Here is an 11764-nt window from a genome sequence, read left to right on the forward strand (position 1 = left end):
TGTAGTACTTGAAGTACTGACAGTAGATTCCCGAACGCACTCAGAATCAGCTGTTTTCAAATCTATAGAATTATGCTACGGTTGAGTTTGACAAATGACAACGCTAATCCAAGAATCCACAATATAAGATAAATGTGTTGCTAAGTAATGCTAAGTTCTACACATGGCTACACAGATTTATATAGAATGCAATTTATTGCATTGCTTAAAAATGGGGATTATTTATTGGATAATGTTTGATAAAACAGTAAAATGACTGAAAGAATTGTTTAAAAATTCCAGTCATTCAGTGATGGAAGAACATATGTATTACCGAAAACATGTTTTGCTCGAAGATTACCAGCGATTTAACATTCACGAAAAAAATATTAAAACATTTTTTTCATCTATATATCTTGCCAGATTAGGAGCTTTAAAGAAACAACTTTCAGAGAAAGCAAAGCAAAAATGGAGTAAGCCAATGAACTTTCTTATTAAATTTTTCTCTAAATCAATGTCTTAAATTTATATATATTCAGTATATATACTCAATATAAAATTTATTCCAATAGATTATTCAATATTAAGTTTGTCAAACTTAGTTGATGCAGTTGAAGATAATCTGTATATAATTATCGGAGTGTTATATAAACATCAAGAGCTTAAACCTTCGATTTTAAAAGATTTAAGTGAGGAGCTTCAAGTACAGCTGCAACCTGCTAGGTCTCATTACGCATCTACAAAAGATTTGTTATTTTTGGAAGATGAGACTTTTCGTGTTAAATTAATTGATAATTATCAGAAAGTACAAGAAGTAGTTACTGGACTTGTTTGTGCCACCTTAGGACAAGTTATAGAAGATGGATCATTTCTGGTAATATATTTGTACTGTATAATATCATTTTAAATTGGATAGAATAATATAGTTATGCATTACACCATATTCTAGGTTAAAGATTGGTGTTTTCCAGGGTGTATTTTAAATCCTTCTACATCAAATATTATTACATATGAGAAGGAAAGCAGTATAATTTTAATTTCTGGTATTGATCTGGCAAGTAATCCAAAATCAGTTAGCCTAAACCTTTTTCTGGAATGGGTTACTGGAATGATTGGAAGTTCTGAGACACAGCAGAAAGGAGCCTTAATAACCCACATAATTATTGCTGGTATAATAGTTTAAAGAAATTTAATGAAAAAACAACAAATATAATTTATTAAATAATAATGTATTTATAAGGCAATAGTGTGAAAGGGACAGTAGAAACATATACCTACAAAGGATACACAGAAATGAAACAAAGCAACTTACATCAAATGAAAGAGACTGCTCGTTCTATGTATAGGTTAGATAAGATTTTAAAATCTCTTGTACAATGCAGCAATATTATATTAATGCCAGGAGAGTTTGATCCGTCAGATTGTATGTTACCTCAACAGCCATTGCATCCATGCATACTACCAGAAACTACAAAGTTTGTATCCATTTATATTCTGCATATACAATTAAAAATAATTCTATATAATTAAAATTTAGATATCAAACTTATCATGGTGCAACAAATCCTTGGATTGGAAAAATTGGATCTAGGATAATAGCTGGATCTAGTGGACAGCCTATAGATGATATTATGAAAGTTGCTGGACTCCTAGATTTTTCATCCCTAGAATGGCTTGAACAAACATTGATTTGGCAACATTTTGCTCCTACAGCTCCAGATACATTACCTGCTTATGCATATTTTAAAACTGATCCATTTATAATGACAGAATGTCCAGATATTTACTTTGCTGGTAATATGAAATCATATGACACAAAATTATATACTGGTAAGATAAAATAATATGCTTAACAACACTATTTACCATATAAAAAGTACTAATTGATATTAATTTTAACAGCAGAAAGTGGTCAGAAAGTAAGATTAATATGCGTACCAAAATTTTCAAAAACACAAACAGCAGTGCTAGTCAACTTACAGAATTTACAAGTGCAACCTATATCATTTGGTATTGAATGATTAAACAAAAGGTACTTTAATTATTAAATTATTTATTTATATTTATTCCAAAGTTTGATTGTAAATATGCATATTTATTTCAAATTAATTGTTTATTAAAATGCTGACACATATTTTTATGCAAGCCACAAAATCCAATATAAGATACAAGGTGAGACAGTAATTTAGATTAGTTAGATATTTTACGCTGTTTTTCGATATACGACAATAATGTTATATTCAAAATAGCTCAGTATTAAGAGGATTGTAATATTCTTATAATAATTTTTGTAAGTGAAGGCATATCTAAGGTGTCAAGGTACTTTTGAGCTTTTTAAATGTAGACATGTTTCAAATTGCACATTTTTGTAACATATAAAGAGCCTTCTGAAGTACTTAATTAATATAATCTTTAATTTAGACGTCAACGAAATATTTGGATTTAAGATTGTACCTAAGTGTAGTTTTTGATAAAATAGTATGCGCGATTATCCATGCACACGTTAATTAGTTTACCTACAAATAATTAGCATTCTATATAATAGTTAAATAATACATTAAGTTTTTTGAAAAGCTCTTCAAAAATACTACAAGAATATTAGATTAGAATTACATATTTTCATTTAAAAATACAGAAAATGAAAATGATCGAAAAAGTTTAAAATGGGTATCTCTCTCTTTCTCTCTCTCTCTTAGATTACATCTCGCATATTGTAGTATTTATTGTTATTATGCGATTGTTAATAAAAACTTAAAGTCAGAGCTGAAAGAAATATAAAATATGGACATAACACAGTGATTCCTAACAGAGAAAAAATTCAGGTCCTTAACCCTGAACTGTCGTATAATCCTCTTGATACTCTGTGAAACTTTTGCTGTTAATATTATTTTAAAATTTTTAAGAAAAAGTGGAAATTCTCAGTCAATAAAAATTACTGCTTCACTCCGTATTATCGAACAGCTTTCACTGTAGCTTATTAATAAGAAATGTGTAAAATAATTTTTTAATTAACATGCCTTATATGGTACTTTGCAAACTACTAATTACAATTTTATAACTAAAATACTATTATACAGCAGCAACTAGGCTTGCTATGAAAGTTTGTTATCAGACATTTACGATTACTAAGAAACGTATAATTAAAAATGATTGTAAATATTTACAGACTATTTACTATTTTTGTAATACAGTGGCACTGTAATTATTTTAAAATTTAATCTTTAAACAAAAAGTATTTCCAATTATGAATATATGTAACCTGCATCTTGTGTATCTTATGATACTAATTATTAAAATTGTTCTCACTATAAATGATTGATTATATTTATATTTGATTTTAATATAAGACAAATATTCACAAAAAAAGGGTATTCTTTTCAAGTGGAAAAAACTGATTACATCGAAAATCAATAACTTTATGAAAAATTTCTGTAGTCAAAATTTTCATAACTTTGGAAGTTAAATATACAGTTTTTTTTCTCTCTTTGGGTAGAGACGTTCTTAACGTATTAGAAAAATTAATTTTGATTTTTGAAAAAGCATCCACTATTTTTAATCGCATATTCCTGCAACTGACTTTGAAAAGAAACTATCTTTAAATTCTTATATAAATATCTTAACATTTTCTGGATTAAATAGTATATTAATGGTGTTTCCGAAAATTTTTGAAGTCAGTTATAGGAACATATAATAAAATATTAAGGTTACAATTTAAAAATCTATATTAACCTTTACATGGCATAAAAAACGTCCTGTGATAGAGAAAATATTCTTGCAACTTATTTATCATTTAAAATTAGACTTGCAGTAAAAATTGTTGTTATAATAGTAATAATTTTTTAAATATTCATATGTGTAACTTAAATGATAAACCCTACATAAAGGTGTCTTTATATAGAGATACTTCTTTATACAAGTTTTTCGGGCCAAAGGTTTACAACTCGAAAAATCTAGATAGATAAGTAGATTTTCCAAAATATAGCTTTTATTTAATTGATAGATTTAGCCGACATTAAAATATTTATTATACATTGGATATTGTTTCTCTGATTCGAGGTTTTCTTTTAGTTGAACAATAGGATGACTTTACTTCATTGTACACTTCTGCATTTTTCATTAAAAGTGTATGCTTCGTGTAACGTATAATACAAAGTTTTTTTTAAAGGTGTAAAAAGTACACGCAAAAACTACAGGCCTCTTATCTGGTTGTAGAATTGTATACATATAAAACAAAAGAAGATGTATACAATGTTTCCCTAGGTTATTATGAAAACGGAATGATTAAATAAAAGATTCATACTCTAGCGAGTGAAGAATGCTCTCTAACAATTGTATAGTTATTACAAATTCACTATGATAAGTTGTTGCAATCTGTCATTTTTCAATTTTAAGTTTTTACAATTCAAGAAAGAATGAAAAGAATCACAATGAGTTCATTTATTTTAGCTGCACAATTTTCTATTTCTACAACTTTTATGGTGTTAATTAACTTATAGGAAGAGTATAAAGAAAATCGTAGCAAAAATACTGAAAGAGTAGAAAATATAGCCAAAATGAATAAATCTAAAAATGAATTGAATTTATGCAGAAAGTTTATTTGATATCTTACAATTGGATTAAATGAATGAGTAGTGCAAACATTATTTTTGTGACTAATACTGCACTATATTGTCAACGTTATAAATCGAGCCTGACATCAAATTCGTCGTAAGTCTCAAGAATATATACTTCTGTGCAAAATGCCAGAAGGGATGAGTTCAGAGTTTCAGAGGTGCCCTTCCCCTTCCCCTCAAAGGTACATGCGAATATTTTAACACTGTATTAATTTAGTGTTTTAAAAAGCTTTTGAGATAAGCTATAATATCATACAAACATAGAATTTTCATTTTTCAAAAAATATTTATGTAATCTTTATCTTCATAAAAAAATACAGCTGTAAAAATAATTTTAATATATACGTTGGTTCTTTAAATATAAGCAGTGTAACTTAGTTCAATAAAATTTGCCGAGAGGGCCATTATGGAAGATATTAAGGTGTTCCTGTTAATTTGGTCCACCTTTTATTTTTAGTTGAAATATTGTCGGATAATAATAAGAAATATACAATATAATGCTCACATATATTACAAACAAAAATTAAAAAAATTATGAGCAACTATCTTGTAAAATAATTTCACTCGACTATTGCACTTAAGTAATAAAAACACTAAAAATCTGATTTATCTAAATTAAAGCCATAAGATCTTTCTGTTTTAAATAATTTTAACTTCTTACGTACTTATATATTCAAAGTTCAGAATCATTTTTTATGTTAGTCTCATCGGATAGCATGTGATTACATCTATAAGTGCATGGTATATCAGGACTGCATGATCTTGAAGAATTAGAAGAATTTATACTTAATGACATATTAATTGTGTTTCCGGCTGTGATGGAAAGAAAAGGCTCCTGCAATTGTGGTTCCATAGACCTTTCTTCATTTCTCATTGCACATATGATGTCCGTAAGAGCCACGATATAATTTTTAGCTAATGTTAACGTTTCAATTTTTGACAGTCGTCTCTCTTTCGTAACATGAGGTATTACTTCACGGAGTGACTATAAAAATGTATATAGAGTAATTTAAATAAATATTCCAATAAACATTTACACTTAATACATTTAGACCAAGCTGCACAGACTTTTCGTTAAGCTATAATCACAATTAAGCTTAATATCTATCCGTATTAATTTTATTAAAGTAAAGAAAAACAGGCGTCTCAAGAAATTCGGCAAGGTATCACGCCAAGTAGTAAAAGTAAACTATATGAATAAAAATACTATCACGCATGGCACGAGACATTGCGTATCATTTATTTAAGACATCTATTTTTTTTAAGTTTAAGAAGGAGGTTTAGATATGCAATATTTTAGTAGTATCGTTTTAAGCATAAATAAAACAATTACAAGACAAAAATCGTATTTTTTCCTATATTTATATACTATAAAATATATTTTATTTTGTCGTGATTATATCAACATTTCGTAATGATTTATGGGAAATAAAATAAAAGAATGTAAATTTTTAATAGTTTATCATAAGCTAGATCGAAGATTCTTATTTTTTTACGAGATTTGAAAAAAAAAATTGTTTAACCAAAGGTTCACCATTAGACTAATATTTTTTTAATTGATTAGAAATATTGATGGTCACCGCAAAATAATAGAGCGTTTACAATTGACCTGATAATTTTCTTCAAAATTGATTTTTTTTTAATTCTTAGAATATTTACTTTAAATTAAGTAGGTTATCGTTTGTTATATTTTTATATTAAACGTAATACTATATAAAACATAAGAAATGTTGATTTTTTAAATTCCTAACAGCACATTCTGCCTCAACAAAGGTGGATGCATGCAGCACAGCTTTTAAGATTAATCTACAAACTTTATACCTGAAATGCATCATTCAAGCTATGCATTCTCATTCGTTCTCTTTCGTTGCTTTCTAATCTTCTTATGGTTCTCTCTCTTGGAGTATTATTTCCATAAAGCTTTAATCCTCTTGGCTTACATCTTTCCGTTTTTTTTGAAGTCATTTGCACTTTGTTACTTGGTAATTGGCTTACGTGAGTTAAAATAGTAGTTAAAATCTTTTTGGTTTTCTCTTAATTTTTTAAACAAACTTCTGAAAATTATTTTAAACTGATCACTGGTAATTAATAAAAATATAAGCACTACACGAGTATTTTACCTTAATCTTATGACAATATAATTAATAACTTATCTATTAAAATTAAGTAGAATTAAACAAGATTATAGTTTTAGAAAACCATTCGTCATATTACAAAGAATTTACAAAAAGTATAGTACACATATAACTGTAACAAATTATCACTGAAATAGTGCTAAATTATATGTATACTTACAGATATTCTTTGAATATAAACAATTTGATAAAACACTGCAAACAATTGCTGCGTTATAATGTATTGTAAGCTAAGTGCAGTACATAGATTAAATAAAAAAATATAGAAGAGGGTTAATTTTATATCAGTCTTCAGATTTGAATGGCTACTGTTGTAGCGCGTATGCGTATACTTGTTGAGCCAAGTTAGAATGACGACTGACGTCGCGACACCGGGGTGCGGCTGACGCCACCTTCCATCCCCAGAATTCTTACCCCAATATACCCCGTGACGAATTTACCAAGTTTCTTCTTTTTAAGAATTACTACTTATATAAAAATCATAAAACCATCGTCTTACAGTTGATAAAAAGCAAATCATTTTTTAGTGCATGCTCTTTAAAAGTAAATGAATAAAATTTTGAAATATATTTATTTTAATTCCGATTTAAGACTTGTAAAGCAAATTATAAAAAAAAATGACCTATGACTATTTACATAAATATAGGTTTATTCTACTTTCTGCACTGCGGATATATTTATCTTATTACAAGTAAATAAATTTAATTATATTCTTATCTTTAAAAAATTATGTAACATTTAAGATATACCAAATCTTTTTAATATTTAAGAATCATAGTATTAAAAATAAATATTTGCCAAAAAACATCATTTTTACGCCACCCTATAGGTATAAGTCTTAGCACGAGTTAAGGGACTACAAGTGGGCGTATGACGTAATTCACCCACGCGGTCCCTTGCTATCAAACCATTATCGTTTTACCCTTTCAATCGTAGTCAGTAGGAGTGCAATGTAATAAAAAAGCGTATACTATAACAATCGCCTTCGACATTAACTAATATTAACTATACTGTAACTAATAGATCATATTTATTAAATTATAAATAAATTACCTTCTCTGGTTAGATTTAATTACTAAACACTTTGTGTATAAAAAACTATTGCCATAATTTATAACTTTCATTTGTAAATGTATTATTTACGATAAAAAACACTTTCAATAAATTTTTATTACTTTATAATTAATGAAAGAGTGATTGGATTAGTGGTTTTGAATTTTATTCAACACTTAGGTGCAAAAATTTATTTATTTATCTTTTTTACACTTCCCACAACATGCACTATTTTGTTTTTCTAATTCTGATTCCTTAAAATTAGGAGTCCATGGTCCCAGGCTTGCATTAGCATAAAAGTCCATAGGATACGGCTCATCCGAATTATGACTTGCCATTTTTAACACAATAGCACCCTCGTAAGGGGTGAGAAAAGGTTTTTGAAAAGCGATGCCCCAATCAATACTTAATCTTGGGCAAGCAACCTGAAGTAACCAAAGATACTTAATATACATAGAATACTTATTTTTTCATAAATTATATAAAACTTCAATGTCCTAGTTTTAATTACCTACTCAATTATCTTAAGCTTAAAATGATTAACTAAGTAAACTCTGTGGTATGTTTGATGTAATTTCAAATAACTGTTAAATGTAGTTTAATTAAATATTATATAACTATCTGATGTATTTGATTTACCTGTATAAAGGCATCAATGCCGGTCAATAATTTAATTTTATCCGGAGATATTTCTGATAATAGTATCATGATGCATTCTTTGTTAAGAGACGTTAATCTGCTTTGCAAACGGTTCAAAATATTGGAATTTCCTTGCCTTCCCAAAGTACCCAAAATCAATCCGAATTTCTCAGCATTTTGAGCATTTTCTATAGCTTGTAATCTTATCTCTCTCATTTCTTCATGCGCATAAAATTCTTCAGAAAGTTTCTTTTCATATGGATCGTATCGAAAAGCTCGTAATTTTGGATTTGCAATCATTGCCGCTTCTAAATGAAATCTACCATCTCCAAGATAAACTATCGCATCAGCGCATCGTACTCGCGGTGCAGTGCATCCTAAAATCTTTTATGGTGTAAATTAATTAGTACTGCATAATGGCATTGATTAAAATTCAGAATTTAATTTGAAACATAAATCATCAAAACATGAAGTATATACTCCAGTTAGAGGCAGTTCAATATCAGGTACACAAAATTAATTATTACAAAACCAGAGATTACAGAATCGAGGAGGAATTGAGTTAGCAGATCCAATTAAAAAAAGTAAAATGCTTACCTCTCCAGGACTTAACGGTTTACTTTGTGGCAATGATACATCATAACCAGCCTTTCTCAATTCTGTAGCAACTGCTTGGAGAGTCCCAGCAAACTGAATAGTACTCATTAAAGCTAGTTTTGTTGTTACTGAAAATGCAGCTTGTAATGACTCTATACAGTGTAATGTATCAATTCTGATATCAACGAAAACATATAATACTTTAAGATTGATATTTGTTTGATCAATTGGGATTAAACAAGAATGCCCATAATGAACGAGAAAGTCTGCATCTAAAGCCCTTGCTGTAAAATCATCTATGCAACAAGCACCTATAAAAAATATAAACCATTTTTTAGTTATTAACCCATTTACGACTCTTGGTAGTTCAATACAATCAAAGCCACTAGGTTATATAACAAATTTTATTATGACACATAATGTAATATTAAACTCCTAGTATTTCAATGTCAAATTTAAAAAAGATATATAATGCAGCAATCATTACAAAAAAGTTTATAACAAATTTTATTTAACAGTTCTTAGTAGTTTTATATAAGATGAATTACAAACTTCGCTTATGGAGTTTATGATAGTATATGCACAATATTATTAGTTATATTCTTTAATAACTTCATATTAATAATAAAAATATTGCTTTCACTATTTACTTATATTTGTTTCTTTATATTCATATATCTATAATTAACAAATATGTATATGTAGTATATGGAATTATAGAAACAAATTTTATTGGATAAGTAATAAAGCATTTAAAACAAACATTGTTTGATTCACAGAAAGATAAAAATGATAGTACTGATTAGACCCTGAAATTATTTCAAAGTCATCTTGCATTTTATAAATAAAGGACCTTTTAAGTCAAAAAACTTTTTAAGAACAATTTATCCTTAAAGACTTATTTTAAAGACATTAGTTAGTTTTACTTTTAAAACTTTACGCTTTACTTGCTTTGTTACTATTATATCATTTTGATTACACATATAAACAACAATTAAAAAAGATAATTTAAAAACATTTTGTAAATTAATTTTTTACTTTAATATTTAAGTTTTTTTAAAAAATATATGTACACTGATTATATAATAAATTTTTATGTGATTCAAAATAATTTTAAAGCTTTTTAATTATTCTTATGTGATATGTAATATAGATATATGCTTTATATTATTGGACATACCATATGTTACATCTCCCATTATTACTGTCTCAGATTCAGTAAAGTCTTCTATAATATCAGCTATAGTTGTTGCATAAATCAGTAGACCTTCAGGCATTTGTAAAGCTACTCTTTTAGCCTTAGTTTCTCTAATTCTCCATATAGTTTTATGTATTTCAAAATTATAATTATTTGGTAAGGCATTGATAGCAGAGTTTAACAAATGGTCATTTAAAAGCTCCTGAGGAATTTTGCTCACTCTCACAGGTGCTTTGAACACTTTACGGACAGGCTTTGCTTTAACCACAACTACTGCATCGCTTACTGCACTCATTTTAAAGTTTGTTTCTTTATTTTGTGCAAAAAATATTTTGTTGTACTAAAAGTAAAATTAATGAAATAATAAACTACAATTCTGAGCTTTTACAGATATGAAAAGCAGATATTATTAATTTAATATATTTGTATATGTAGTGTTGAGGAGACATATGGGGAAATATATAAATTAAAAGCTTTTTAAAATGGAACGAAAATATATACAAATACAAACATTGTTAATATTGTTATGCAAAATGTCAGAATCAGTATACATCAAAATTATCACCAATATTTATAAGGAAATTTATAAAAGAATATTTCAAAATTAAATTACATTTATAACACTTTTTATGTTCAAAAGGTTTAAAGTATATTGACTAGTCATTCTGACAGTTAATAAAGATCTTTAAAGTAATTTAGCAGAAACGAATATGAATAAAGAAAAAGTATTTTTAGGGTTAACTCACTTTTACACTCAACACCTCATATAATTTTACTTTTTTTTCATTACTGAATTAGAGGTTATCCTATTATCCCACTGTTTGTATAATAACTTTATTATTATTCAATAATATTTCAAATTTAATCACGAACCATAAACGTAGTCCTAGGTTAGGTACATTTACAATGTAGTACCGAAGCGAAGATGCGTTACAGAATGACTGCAATTCATTAAGTACGTCATATTACGAAACGAACTACGAAGTACGAATCTGTGCGAACCAGTGCGAACACTACAAACGTGACTAGTGACAGTAAGATAATAACATTTAATACTTGACACTGACAGCTACGATTACAGGATTAGTGATGATAGCATAACATGCCACAGATTAGTGTTAGTATTTAGAGGTCAAAGAATCAGCTGCTTTAATTTATTATAAAAGTGCGAGTGCATACAACTCATACAAGGCGCGTAAAATACACACGCAACGTGTGATGCGCGAATGCGCCGCACGTGAAACGGATGTTGAGTGCGACGTATGGAATGCTAAGGAGCTGTGGACTGTAGAGTGGACGCACGGCGCACTGCCGCATGGACTGTGGTCACCAGTGGTCACTGTAGAGCACACGTGCGACCGGCGACGTTAGACGTATGGAACTGTAAAGTGGACACGCCGCGCGTGTATTTCACGCTCCGTATACCTCCACCTTTATACAGATTAGAGTATGATTTTGAAGGAAAAAGAGAGTATTGACCAATTTATCCTCACATCAACCAGTTTACTATACAACTGCTATTCCTTTTCCACTATATACCACTTAAATAT

At 28.2% G+C, this 11764-nt stretch overlaps 3 protein-coding genes across 5 annotated transcripts; 1 reads left to right on the forward strand and 2 right to left on the reverse strand.

Moving 5' to 3' along the window:
• The first annotated feature begins 56 nt into the window (after positions 1-56).
• Positions 57-5254, forward strand: LOC136777193 (DNA polymerase delta subunit 2-like). The gene is made up of 6 exons (XM_066733314.1): positions 57-452; positions 552-853; positions 929-1148; positions 1220-1454; positions 1517-1809; positions 1882-5254. The coding sequence occupies exons 1-6, from the start codon at positions 293-295 to the stop codon at positions 1998-2000; spliced, it is 1329 nt and encodes a 442-aa protein (XP_066589411.1). The 5' UTR covers positions 57-292; the 3' UTR covers positions 2001-5254.
• An 11-nt stretch (positions 5255-5265) lies between these two features.
• Positions 5266-6557, reverse strand: LOC136777111 (protein dimmed-like). The gene is made up of 3 exons (XM_066733183.1): positions 6414-6557; positions 5630-5671; positions 5266-5577 (listed from the first exon to the last, which is right to left on the reverse strand). Exons 1-3 carry the CDS (start codon positions 6555-6557, stop codon positions 5266-5268), a joined length of 498 nt encoding a protein of 165 aa, XP_066589280.1.
• Positions 6558-7956: 1399 nt separating this feature from the next.
• Positions 7957-11682, reverse strand: Dph1 (diphthamide biosynthesis 1). Of its 3 annotated transcripts, none has more exons than XM_066733318.1 (5): positions 11394-11682; positions 10197-10554; positions 9017-9327; positions 8420-8803; positions 7957-8205 (listed from the first exon to the last, which is right to left on the reverse strand). In XM_066733318.1, the coding sequence occupies exons 2-5, from the start codon at positions 10507-10509 to the stop codon at positions 7975-7977; spliced, it is 1239 nt and encodes a 412-aa protein (XP_066589415.1). In that variant the 5' UTR covers positions 10510-10554; positions 11394-11682; the 3' UTR covers positions 7957-7974. The 3 variants fall into 3 exon arrangements, with proteins under 3 accessions (XP_066589415.1, XP_066589413.1, XP_066589414.1); XM_066733316.1 differs by having other exon boundaries at positions 11088-11682; XM_066733317.1 differs by having other exon boundaries at positions 10961-11682.
• Positions 11683-11764: the final 82 nt, after the last annotated feature.

Source organism: Prorops nasuta, unplaced genomic scaffold (genome assembly GCF_024137725.1).
Source record: "Prorops nasuta isolate Cenicafe-Biocafe unplaced genomic scaffold, Cenicafe_Pnas_1.2 PNAS00010, whole genome shotgun sequence".
Taxonomy (NCBI): Eukaryota; Metazoa; Arthropoda; class Insecta; order Hymenoptera; family Bethylidae; genus Prorops; species Prorops nasuta.